This window comes from Lissotriton vulgaris, chromosome 10, assembly GCF_964263255.1.
Source record: "Lissotriton vulgaris chromosome 10, aLisVul1.2, whole genome shotgun sequence".
Taxonomy (NCBI): Eukaryota; Metazoa; Chordata; class Amphibia; order Caudata; family Salamandridae; genus Lissotriton; species Lissotriton vulgaris.
Genome location: NC_141698.1, coordinates 184,947,738 through 184,961,402, shown reverse-complemented (window position 1 = coordinate 184,961,402; position 13,665 = coordinate 184,947,738). Strand labels below are relative to the sequence as shown.

Sequence of the window (13,665 nt, the reverse complement as noted above, 5' to 3'; positions counted from 1 at the left end):
AAAAGTAGCTGTAAAAAAAAAATATATTATCCATGCCGTTTCTGTTTATATTTAACAAACTTTCCTTAATCTTGCATTCCCTAAGAGTGTTAGCTATTTCCAGAATGTGTGTTACAGTATTTTGTTCAGGTAGCATATTACTCATGTATTGTGCATACTTAAAATTGAGTCGCATCCCGGCAGTTATAGGCGCCACGACTGAGTTGATACTGAAGGAAGTGTCAGTTTCTCTCAATTCCTGTCTCTGTCTGTGGGTCAAAAAGATATTCAGAACACATTCAATCCTTGGCCTCTCTGATAGCGCACAAAGCAATTATTGCGTATGCCTGTGTCACTTGCTACTCTCTGAAAATATGTGGGTAGGATGGAAATCCATGGGAATTTTTGTTTATGTAATAATATAAGCTCTGACCCCTTTTAGGGACTCCTCCCCCCCATACTTTTTCATCCCACTTAAAGCTCTGCGATTCGCCCACCTCCAAAATGTCCTGATTCAATTTACGCCTCAGCTCTGTTAGTTTCCCTCCATTCTAGACATCCATGCCTTTCCTTGAGTGTCACTCCCTCTCCTTGGCTCAACTGCCTCTCCGCAACCCCATCTCTTTACAGCCGCTAGACCTCTTCTAGGAGCAAGCGTCACCATACCCAAGCAACTAGGGCCTCATTTTGTTATTCTTTGTGAAAAGCAGCTGCACGAACAATGCAGAAAAGGGGTGGATGTAACCTTACAACTAGACTAGCTGACCCATTTCGGAGCCTTGTGGGCTCAGCATCCTGTGTTTCTGAGCAAATCACTTTATCTCCCCATGCCCACCAAAAAGGAATGCGTCATTCTGTAATGTAACTGGTGCTCATGTAAAGTGCTCCAATACCTTTCGGGTCAAATTCGCCTACGTAAACCAGCAAAAAAAGCAAAGGGGGCGGTGGAGCTCTTTGGAGCCGAACATCCCTAGTGTGCTCGAACATCATTTTCGCCGTCCTGCCCTTACTATTTTCCCTGGAGTGGCTCTATGTTGCGTTTAAAGGCTTTTCTATAACCCAAACTCAGCCAGCAGTAACTTAACCCATATACTCCCCTATTCAAGCACTTCATTATTATTATTTCCTTCCAACTAATAAGAGAAGATCGCAGCGCAGGAGAGTATGGCAACTGCGCATGCGCATCACGTGCCTGTCCTTATCACGTGACCTCTAGTCATTGGATTAGCGTCCACGATACGTCACGCAACGTAGTGATTTACTTGTGGTTTACATTACATACAGAAACCGAAACTACCGATATCGAACGGGACTATGGCGACGCCACCGGGGGTTCCGGCTCAAGCCGCGAGGCCTTCTGAAGGACCAGGGGAAGAGGAGGAAGAAGAGGATGAGGAGGAGGAAGAAGAGTATTCCTTCTTGCCGCTGGTGCATGAGATTATCAAATGGTAATGAGTTTCCCATTAGTGAAGTACACAAAGCGATCACCATGTAGCCCAGGTCTTGATAGCTAGGGGATTGCATCGCAGAAAAGGAAAGACCACTACTGCTAAATCTTAAGCATACATATGACATAAATACGCGATAAGTAGTGCTGAGCATGGGAAAATCTTGTACTTACAAATTCGGCTGACGGGAGAAAAATAGTGAAGGAGGGTGGTACAGATGCACAATGAAGGCATGAGTAAAAGAGTTCATGAAAGTCTGCTGATGGTCTGCCAGTAAAATTATTTTTATAAACTGTCCCCCAAAGAAGTTGAGATTTGTAAACTGTGCCGTATAACCACTTGTATTTATCTCTGTATATATGTATAATTTCTCTATGTAACCTGCTAAACATGTTACCTGTAATTTGTAAATATGTAACTCTAACCCTGAGTAACCGTAGTTGTCATAAGTTTGGCTTCCTACTACCTTATTACTTTAAACCTTCTCATGTAACACTCCTCGCTCTAATGTAAAGCACCTTGACACCTCTGGTAATGTACGGGGTATATAAAATTGCATAAATAAATCATCTTTGCCAAGTATTGTGCATCAGGCGTTAGACTAACGCATTTTAATGTGGGGGTCTGCAATACTGCATTAAAATGCATTAATGCATGCGGAAAAAGTAGCTCACTCCTGGTAAGTACTACCGGTATTGTTCGCTGGCAATGTGTGTCTGAACAGTAAGTTTAATTAATAATTGAAATATCAGATACATGTTTCGTGATCATTTTTGAGATGACAACACAATATAATTTTTTTTTAGTAGCCGGTGCGGCTGCCTGCAAGTACACTGCTGACATATAAAACAAGGTGGATTTGCTATTAACGACCTGCACATCAAAGTGTCTCCTTAATATATTGGTTCAGCAACAATAGACATAAATCAAGTATTGAGAGCAACGTTGGTGTCCAACGCTTATGCACCTACAGCGTCAAGCTCTGCATCCACAATAAGTGAAACAGATGTCACTTTAACAAAAAACACCAGAGCACATCGTGTTTGAGTTACTCTCATCCTCCGTGCAATCTGCACTCTTCTTCAATCAATGTTCTTGTATTAAAGAATTTCCAATCAATAAGAATCACGTAGTGTAGATCAATCAGATTTTATTCCTTTATATAGCACAGTGTTCCACAGCTGATGCGCGTTTCGGCCTATCAGTGCTTCCTCAAGGCTCACTGGCTATATATTGCACACATTGTCTCTGAAGATATGAGTTTCAAAAAATAAATTGTCCAATATCCCAAAAACATAGTATAAGATTCACATTAACACCTCCACACCAGATCGTGCACGTGTTGTAACCATTTCTAGTCCTCTGTCGTCACCCTTGTTGTGGAGCCATAATAAGTTCCATCGTGCGGTGAACTTGTATTCAGCATCCATGCATGTCCAAAATCAATAACAAGAACATTGATTGAAGAAGAGTGCAGATTGCACGGATGATAAGAGTAACTCAAACAAGATGTGCTCTGGTGGTTTTTGTTAAAGTACTCTGCTGAGTCGTTCTTGGGCTTGTGCTGTGGCAGGCTGGGCACAGCTGACTGCATTAGCAGCTAAGACAACGCCACATTGGCTGCCTGACGTAGACAATTGCCTACAGTACGTCTGTGCATTGCTAGAATTATCGGGGTGGCACCTTATTCTTACATTATTTTTCTGCACCTACTGGAATAGCATTGCATTTTGCGACCGCTTCTAAATCACCTCCCTGTCTAATATATGTACATTGTTAAAATGTTCTTCACTGTATAGTACCCTGCACCTTTTGTTGCGTCTGACTCGTCCCCTTCTCTAAGATGCTCCGTACCCTTTACTATTCTATTTGAGTGATGTACCTTTTACAAAGTGATGAAAAGCCCGCATTTAGTTCCTCAAGTGTTTATTTTAGTCTAAGCTGTTGAATGTATTTTCTTTTAGTTATTTTATGTATTTCAGTAAAACCTCTTCATATACATTTCTCTGCCAGCCCCCTACTCTCCTACATGACCACGGTGTGGGTAAAAAGCCTTCGGGCTCAGCTTAACCATTATTGTTGTTTCAGACAGAAACGAACACCCATGCAGAACATCTCTTGTAACCTACCATGGTTCAAACTGTGCTTAAGTTAGTCTATTTTAATGATGTGTGTCAGAACTCTCCCCCCTGCTCTTTTGCCTGTCACTCTGTTTTCCCTCACTACCTACCAGCAAGGTACCTTCACAGGAGCAGGCACACATCACAGCATTTGTGGCATCAGCATGCACATTATGTATGTTGAAGTGTCCACAAGAACATCTCACCCCTTTTCTACCATACGATTCATAAATATTAATTTGTGCTGCTACTTAATTTTCCTTGTCAAGGAGCCTATATTCATAATTTTGGGTCTGGTCACAGTGAGAGAGAGAGCTTAGTGTCTTTAAAAGGCACACAGCATGGTTCTCAAGAAAGCTGATCAAAGAAAGCCTACAATGTTACAGTTGTAAGGTCCAAGGTCTCTCTCCCTTGAAAATAATGCCTCTTCTTTTTAGCAGTAGGACGCTAACTCGAGGTTTGGACCTTTCATGCCTCTATTATGAACAAATGTAAAGAGATTGAGTGCATCTTCCTGTTAGTTTGAAGTAATTTCTCATTCCAATGATCGAGTGTAATACAGTCGAATGAGTCCAAATACCTCTTATTTTGTAGTTTTATTTAACATCAGATGTTCCCATCATATTCATCTCAGTTTCACATATTGATAGTTGTAGGAACATCGGACACGTGTTTCGCCCCTGGCGGCCCATTGGCCTGGGGCTTTCTCAAGGCTCTTATACATCAAAGTTGTCACTGTTGCGATACATATCTCTTTGAGGGTGTTAAACAGCAATAAAGGTGAGCGTACATGGATACAAGGGATTTGCCCCAGGACGTGAAACTGAAAAACGAGTATAACTTGAAAAATAATACCTCAGGCTCACCCTTATTGCAGTTTAAAACCCTTTAAGAGATGGGTATTGCAACATTGACAACTTTGATGTAGAAGTTAATATAAGAGCCTTGACAAGTACAGAAGCAGTCAGTACAGTGGGTAAAACATGCAGTATCATAGTAAAAAAATACTGTACATAGCCTTTCATACAAATAGATTGGGGAGCCACTCATCCATACCCTCCCTCTGCTAAAAAACCCAAAATGAAGGAACAAGCAACAAACTACCTAATGCACTGAGAGGTCAATCAGTAATCTCGTCAAGTCTAATTAAGAGTCCATATTGTGTAGAGGGGTAAGTAGCTCCGGCCGTTGCATGGTCAGTGTTCAGCTATAGTATCCCAGTTGGCCATGCTCTATATCGGTGTGTTGGTGAGCAGGAGAGCCACAGTGCAACCACCCAGGGTTTAGGCTTTGTATGCTAGATCAGGGTCTGCGAGTTGCTGTGTGAGCATATATCGAGCCCTCATCCTGAACAGATGTGGTGGAGGAGTATCAAGGCAAGACAAACAACTGTAGGTGCGGGACCACAAGGAGGTCTCTCATCATCCTTGGTGCATGCCAGTAGCTGCTCCGTCAGCTCCTTCCAGCGCTGTGTTTCGGGGTGTTTACGTAAATCCCTCAGCTTCTCTCTTCTTAGTAAGTGACCCCCAACGTGTAGTGAGCGTAGCCATGTACCACGAGTAAGGGGCACTGTGCTCTTCCTTGCCATGGTAATGTTACGTCTAGTGGGAAAAAGACTTGTCAGTCTTGGATCTTACAAAATTCCCCAGCAAGCAGATCTCTGGAGCTTCTAAGTTGGGGTCACCCATGCATCCAGAAATGACAGCCGTGGCATTGCTCCAGTATTACATCAGGGTTGGCAGAACCAGAGCATTTGTAGAAAGCTAGCCTCAGGGTAGCGGCATCTTGAGCAGGACTAGGAGGCACCAGGAAAAATCTTCCTTATTCTGCATGGTGTAATGTAGGCACTGTGCAAGACGCACAATTAGATCAGCTTGAATTTAGTGTTAAGTGAGACTTTTAATGTGTTCTCTTCCCCCCTTCCTTGTTGTTGAACATTCTGTCTATGTCCAGTTTTCACTTGTCCTTGAGTAACAAGAGCTCCGTAGTTGTAGGCTGCAACTGGGCCTGGTAGAGCCACTGAACCAAGTGACAACCATCTTCCATAGTGCACAACTCTTGCATGAGCTCGTGCATAGGGGTTTCCTGTGGTATCCCATACCATTGTTTGGAAAACGCCTCAACAGTACGACCATGGACAATGACTTTGCCCTCTGTGAATGCATTTGTGATCCGGAGCGTCCTCAAACCTGCATTGTAGGTCATCCACAGAAATGCATACCCTGCTCAACTAACTTGCATCATTTATCTCTCTCGGTTCACTTGCCAGCACATCTTTTTTGGCAATATCTTAAAATCACAATGTTGAACATCTGTAATGCATCTCTGATTTTTCTCTTTGCTTCTTTCCCTCTATTTCTTTCTCTGCTTCTTCTCCCTTTATCACTCCCTCACACTCATGCCTCTCAAGCAGAGACTTGACAAGTCTGATATTTAGAAATGGCAAAATACTCAAAAACCTATACAAGTCAAATTACACTACTTCACACATCAGTTTACATACACAGCTTAGTTCTAGAGCATTATTTTGGTGCATTTGGTATAGCGCTGCCATGCCAGCTTCCCTGTTGTGGACTCGTTTCTTAAATGGTCACTCTTCTATAAAGTTTCTTTCTTCGACCGAACCTACAGCAGGAAGGATGTATATTTATTATTTGCTCGGCCATGTTAAACTTTTCTCCTATTATACAGACCTTATTCACCTTTCTCGTTGATAAAAATACCTGCCAACAAAACCTTGCCTTGTCATTCATGTGTTTACCCTCCCCCACTTTCTGCTGCATTGGCCACTGTGGATTGCTTTGTAATATTTCACACGCCATCACAATGGCTAACGACTTGAGTCCGGCAAGGAGGTAGAACTGCTTTCTTCACCTTAAATCTCTAATCGTAACCCATCTCACAGCCCTGACAGGGGAACCAGTATCTTGGTTGTGTTAAGGGCTTCCTCTTAACAGTGCTGTCATTTGGTTGTCCTATAAGGGAATTGAGAAACAGCAGTGCTTAATTTGTAAAAAAAAAAAAGTAGAGGGTGCTGAAAAATTTGCCACGGAGGCCACCGCACACGTCTTCCTCCCGTGAGCCCCACTTTCAACACTCTCACTGCCTCAGTCTCTATCTTCTTTCCATTGATCTGTTGTCTGTCCCCTAAGTCTTTGCTCTAAGAGTCTATCCTCTCACCTTTCTAATTGTTTTCTATCACCTTTGTCACACCCTGTATTTCTGATTTGCCCTCTATTTATTTTAGCCCTGCTCTTTTTTCTCTTCACTTTTATCCATGCTCTGCTCTCTCTCCCCTCGATCTTGGCTCTTTACTATCACTCTCTAGCAGTGATTAGCTGTGTCTCCATTTTATCATTTGTCTGCTTTTTTCCCTCTGTCCTATTCTCCAGATCCTTTCATTCCATCTTCTCTCTTCTTAATGCTCTCTTCTTCACATCATGGTTTCTTTCTCTTTGTATCTGATTTGCTCTCCTCCTTTTCTTCTACTTTGCTCCGTTTTATCTCTCTCCTCTCTTGTTGTTTCTTCTCCTCTTTACTCTCGCTGTCTCTCATCTCTAACACTGCTGCCTCCTATGATCCCTGTCGTCAGCCTGTACATGTCCCTGCTATTTTGAACTCTGCGTTTTCCTGTTGTCATTCTTAAAGAAGCGGAAGATGTTTTACTTTCTTACCTACACTGAGTGCAAAAAGAAAATGTACACCAAATGAAAATGCTTTTTTTCATATAATAATCAGTTTGGTATGACTGTGTTTATTGCGGAACAGGCGGCTGCTTGAGCGCAACAGGTCATGTCTCTGCTAGTGCTGCCTGCAATTAGTAGGTCCAGGGATGGAGACGGCATCGGCATCCACTGCTCAGCATGCTGTGATCCTGCCTGCTACAGCACAGGCCTTGTGCCCAGCAGTAATGCTGCCAATGCCTGTATGTATGGCTGTGGTGCCTACTGGACTCACTCACACTCAGCAATTACCATGCTGGGGTGCAGCGCACAGATTCTACTGGTGATGCGATGGCGCACAAAAGTTGTGTTGAGCCAGAGCCTCATTGAGCACATTGAGGATAGCAGCAATGCAGTGCTGCCGGATATGCTGCTCTGGCTGCGCAACAAGTGGAAAGTCCACACTTACTTTCATTTATTCTTCCTCAAGAGCCCTCACTCCCAAGTTCCAAATGCGCTCTTGCAGCTTCCTTGCCTCAATTCTGTCATGAGCCAGCCCCCAGCTACAATTATTCAATGGAAGGGTTAGGGTTAGGCTCAGGCAGCGGCAGGGTGCAGCAGGCTAGGGGAATAGAATGCAAGCCATAGTTTTTGATTACTTCTTGGATTTGTGATCAGCGTGATGACATAATCACAAATGGGGTGATACACAATCATGCCTGCCTGGACAGGCGTATGCCGGCCTGCCTATGAACATTTACCAGCCAGTCGTCATGGAATGTATGTTATTATTTTTATTTTGAATTGAACATTTTTTTTTTTTTTTTTTTTTTTATTTCATCATCAGAAAAACAAAGTGTAAACAATTGATTATTTTAACATATATATCAGTTATAACAGAAGTCATTCAATTAGTGCTTTGTCACTTAAAGAATCAAACGAATTGTACAACATATTCTTAAAAGGCAAAGTTTAAACGAAAGCAAAAACAAAAAAACAACAAAAAAAAGAGAAAAAAAATGAAAAATTACAAAGAGTGCTAAGCAGTTTTTGACCCCACCGACTATAATCTTGTAAGAATAAACATGAGTCTATCCCTCTTTTTAGTTAACCGTCTAATTTAATTTTCCATTTTTCAACTGGGGCCCATATCCGCTTCCCAAGCTGCTTTGCCTTCGCGCCTTTTTTTTCATATAAAGCTTTCTCTAGAGTATAGATAGCTAATAATTTTGAAAGCCATTGTTGAAACGAAGGAGGATTAGAGTCTTTCCATACCGTTGCAATACAAAGCCGGATCAGCGTCATTGCAATAAATAAAAATTCTTGATGGGGTACCTCCTGCCCCTCCTTTGCCACCCCAAGAACCATAATCTCATTAGTTAATTTAATCGAGATTTTCAATTCCTCTTTAAAGAATTCCTCCATAGCTTCTTTAAGGGGATCTAGTTTAGGACAAGCTGCAAACATATGTATTGTGTCAGCCTCCATACTCTGACATCTTGGGCAGAAGATCCCACTCGTGCCCCCCCAACTGGCTATTCTATGCGGTGTATAATATAATTCATATAGAGTCTTAAAATATTGTGCCTGCAGATTTGCAACCTTTAAAGTAGTGTTTCCTAACCTGAGCGATTTTTCAGCCTCATTTCCTGATAGATTTAATTTATTTCTCCATTTATCAAATACCTTTCCTCTGTCATCCTCATTATACTGGCATAATGCACCATATAGTTGAGAGATTGTGCATCCATCCTCATCTCGAACAAATTCCATCAGGTCTACCCTAATAAATTTACAATTGCCTGCTTGTTTTCTCTGCAGGACTGACCTTATCTGTAAGTATTTGAAAAAGTCTCTCTGATCCAAATTGTATAGCTGTTGCGCCCTTTCAAATGTTATTAACCCTGATTGATCTGTGATGTCTCCAATTATGCTGACCCCAAGATTATCCCACCGCCTCATCACTTGATCATGGAATACATCTGGGAGAAGTTCATTCATATATAAAGGAGTATAAAAATTCATTCGCCCTAATTTAATTTTCTTCCGGATAATTGACCAAGCTGAGATAGCCGCACCCAACACCTTGAACTTCGTTCTTTTATAATAGTTTAACTCCCTAAAAGTAAGGAGTCCCTTATTAGAATCCAAAACCAGCAGTTCATATATATCCGGAATGCCAGCATTACCCCTCCAGATATCTTTCGTATTTCCTCCGAGAAGTCCTTTACAATACTGAAGGACTGAAGCAAAATAATATGTCTTAAAGTCCGGTGCTGCAAGGCCCCCCCGTTCTTTAGATAGTGCCAACATCTTAATGGATCTTCGGGTTCTGCCCTTTGCCCATATAAAGCGATTACAAATCCCCTCTATTTCTTTAAACCACTTATTAGTAAACAATAAAGGAATCGTGCGGAATAAATATAAAATTTTGGGCAGGAACAGCATTTTTATAACATTACAGCGACCTATAATCGTTAAATGTAAATTGTCCATCCTGTCTAGGTCTAATTTTGCCTTTTTAATTACAGGGGTCAGATTTTTCTCCACAACCTTCGATAAGTCGGATGTTATATTAACGCCCAAATAAACCGCAGACTCTATAACTCTTTCTTCCTGAATATTAACAAATTGATTAACAACTATTTGCGTTTTCCCTTGGTTCAATTTATACCCTGATAGAAGACCATATTTTTTAGCTTCATCCTCGATCTCTCTAATTGCTATTACTGGTGTTGATGATGTGATTGCTAAATCGTCCGCGTATCCCAATATTTTGGTCTCGTATCCATTCAGCATAATTGGGCTGATATTTTTATTTTTTTCTATATATCTAATAAATGAATCAATATAACAGGCGAAGAGTAGAGGGGAACATGGGCATCCTTGCCTGGTCCCACGTTCGATTTTTATTACCTCGCTCAGTTCTCCCCCTACTCTCAGTCTGATACTCGGATTTTTATAAAGGGCTTTTAATGCTCCTATGCATTTTTTCCCGAAATTGCACTTAATCATTGTTGCCCACAGGAAACCCCACGAGACCCTATCAAAAGCCTTTTCGGCGTCCAGCAATATTAAAGACATAGGGTCTCGTGAGGCAGTTGTACCATCCAGCAGCGCAAACACCCTTCTAATATGATCGGCGGTACTCCTCCCCGGTATAAACCCATGCTGCCATGGTGAAACTATCTTCCCAATTATCAAGCTCAGCCTATTTGACAAAATTTTAGAATAGGCTTTACAATCACTATTCATTAAGCTGATTGGTCTGTATGACCCAGGATCCGTAGAGCTTTTATTCTTTTTCAGAAACACCACCATTGAAGCTTCTCCCCAAGACCCCGGAGGGGCAGCACCGTTTTGTATAAGAACCATAAGTCTATTAATGTCTGCTTCTAAGATCAGAAAGAACTTCTTGTAAAACTCTAGGGGTATTAAATCAGGTCCAACTGCTTTCCCTGACGGAAGATCTTTAAAGGCCCTTTGTACTTCTTCTGAGGTAAAGTTATTCTCAAGGGATTCGTTGTCCTCTTTTGTTAGCTTATCTAGTGAGGCAGACTCTAAATATTGCTCAATTTCTGCTGTATCTGCTTCCCCATTATCCTGACTATATAATTTTTTATAAAACTTCTGGAATACAGAGCAGATTTCTTTTGGTGTTTTCACTATCACCCCTGCCTCCGTAGTCATTTCTGTTATCTGCCCCTGAGTAGCCGCCTGCCGAGTTCTGATCGCTAGGATTCGTCCTACCTGTTCGCTGTATTCATGTTGCTCTTCCCTCCTTGCTAGATATTTACCAGCTGATTTTGCGGCATATGCTTCCCCCACTCTAGCTTTAGCCATTGCTAATTTTTGCATTACTTTTGTCACCTCCTCTTTCTCTCTTATATTTCTTATCAATTCTTCCTCTAACTTTGCTACTAAGCTTATCTTCTTCTCAAGATCTTCTTTTTCCTGCTTATTCCGTCTAAGAGAGTAGCTTAGCGTTTCTCCCCTAATACCTGCCTTCATAGCATCCCATACTATTTGGGGTGACGCTGTACCTCTATTGTTTTCCAGGAATTCTTTTAACCAAGTTTCCATGTAGGTAATATAATTTGTATCCTGTAACAATTCTCTCTCAAAAGTCCAGCTAGTTATATTTTTCTGAAAATTTGGTATAGAGATCTCTAAAGAGAGCGGATTATGATCCGACATCAATCTGGGCATTTTTTTAACTTTCACCATCGGTATCAACGAGGGGGAGATCATGAAGTAATCTAACCGAGCTAAAGTTTTATGGGGGGCAGAATAGTATGTGCTGCCTCCCCCTCCATTTGTATGTTCCCAAATATCGATCAACCCATTGTCCTGCATGAGTTGAATCAGAGCTCTATGAGTTTTTTTCTTTTTACCAGTAAACCTTGCAGGATCATCTTTCCACAACCCATTAAGGCCATTTATATTTAAATCGCCACATAGTATAATGGGGAGAGGCCAGTTGGATAGTTGAGAATTTATATGGATTAGAGTTTCTGGGTCGTCCTCTGTTGGTGCATAAATAGAACATAAAGTAAAATTAAAACTTTGAATTTGGCACTCCGTTAAGACCCACCGCCCGTGTCTATCTACCTGTTGTTTTTTTACTGCAGTTCCATTTCCCCGAGCTAATATTGCAACCCCCCGTGTTCTCGTACCCTGAGTCGTACATGTCAGTACTTTATACCCCAATTGTTCCAGTAAAGTTTTCTGAGAAATCTCTATATGTGTCTCCTGAACACAAATTAAATCAGCTTGCAGTGTTTTAAAATATTCTTTCAATTCCCTTCTTTTTCTTGCATCGTTTAATCCACATACATTAATTGTGACTATGCGTATCATTTTTCTTTTTTCTTTTTTTCCTTTCCCCCCTTCCTTTCTCCCCCTTTATTATGACACCTTTCCTTATCTGATGATGATTTTTCCCCCCCTTTACTCCCCCAAAGGCCCAACCCAACCCCCCCTCCCCTTTCCTCCCCTTGAGGCATCCTGGGTCCAGCCGGAACCAGGTGTGGGCGCTCGTTGGTCAGTGCACCTCAGTGCCCTCCCCCCCAACCTTGCGTGACTGTATCATTTCCATACAAAAAAGGTTTTTACAATCAAGGGTTCTTTTCTTTTGCTCCTCTAGTAAAGTTTTTTGTATATTATTTCATATGTGAATAGCACTTATTATTGTTCTCCCGTTATTTTTTCACCAGCGAGAGATTCTTAATATGACACTTATTTTTTGTTTCACATAGGAAAGAAATGAGTTCTTGCTCGTATCTTCGGTCTATTTTTTCACAGTCTCAGAAATTTCTTTAAGATAGTTTTCAGCCTGTATTTCACTAGTGAAGACCCGAGTTGAGCCTCTGAATATTATTTTCAGTCTTGCCGGGTTTTGTAAATACACTTTAGCACCAATCTGTTCAAAAGGGTTAAATAGCTGTCTCAGCCTCCATCTCCTTTCCACGGTCGCGTGGGCAAAATCTGGTCTAACAAAATATGTACTACCATTGTACTCTTTCTTACTTGTGGGGCGAGCTAAATCATATATGGAGTCCCGAAGTAAAAAATTTCCAAAAAACACCAGCATTGCCCTTGGAAATTTAGATTGATTCTCTGTTTTTTTAGACTGAGTAAGAGGAAAACGATGGGCTCTTTGAACTTCTCTCTCTAGTTCCCAGGTTTGCAATTCGGGCATAGATGATTTAAGAAGTTTAATAATGTACCCTCTTGGGTCGTTGTCTTCAACACCTTCTGGGAGCCCCAGGAATCGCAGATTATTCCGCCTGGCTCTATTTTCCTGTTCCTCCGCCTTTATCATCAGGTCCTGTATAATGCCTTCTTGTCTTTTTTCTTGCTTTTGCAGATACGTGACATCTTTTTCCAGATGGTCAGTTCGTGTCTCTACTGATATCATCCTTTCAGAAATCGCCAGACAGGTGCTGCCCACTTTATTCACTGCCCCTTGGAGCTTTTGAATAGCGAGGTGGTTCTTTTGTGTGTCTGTTTTAACATCTTTGTGGAGTTTCTTTATTGAAGTCAATATATCTTTCAGAGATGGATCCTTTGCTTCTTCTGCCTCATCGTATTCAGAGATGTCCACAATAGATTCCTCCCCACTTTCCTGATTCACCGTTGCTTTTCTTGGTTTTTCAGGTTTTAAGTTTTTCCGAGGATTAGTCAATTCTGTATTACTTCCTTGATCGGTGGTTTCATCGTAGGTAGATCTATTTAGTCTTTTATTCCTTATTCTTCTTTTCTCCAGTTTTTTCCTGGGTGTGCTTCCTTGTCCAGGATCACTCTCTTTCCTTGTTCCAGAGTGACCTGGATTTTCCTGGGACGATGTTTCTTGGTCTCGACTTTTTTTGACACCACTCGTCTCGCTAGCAGTCGAAATCCCAGTCTCATACATGTCTACATCAGACTCCTCAGAGTTTGTATCATTTCCTAGCA

General features: G+C 41.5%; 1 protein-coding gene across 1 annotated transcript in view; it reads left to right on the top strand.

Moving 5' to 3' along the window:
- Positions 1-1,224: 1,224 nt before the first annotated feature.
- The window catches only part of MED9 (mediator complex subunit 9), a 53,409-nt gene continuing 40,968 nt past the window's right edge, over positions 1,225-13,665 (top strand). Inside the window, exon 1 of the mRNA XM_086940852.1 lies at positions 1,225-1,427. Within this exon, the coding sequence (XP_086796978.1) occupies positions 1,294-1,427 (134 nt within the window). The 5' untranslated portion in view covers positions 1,225-1,293. The remainder of the gene's footprint in view (positions 1,428-13,665) is intronic.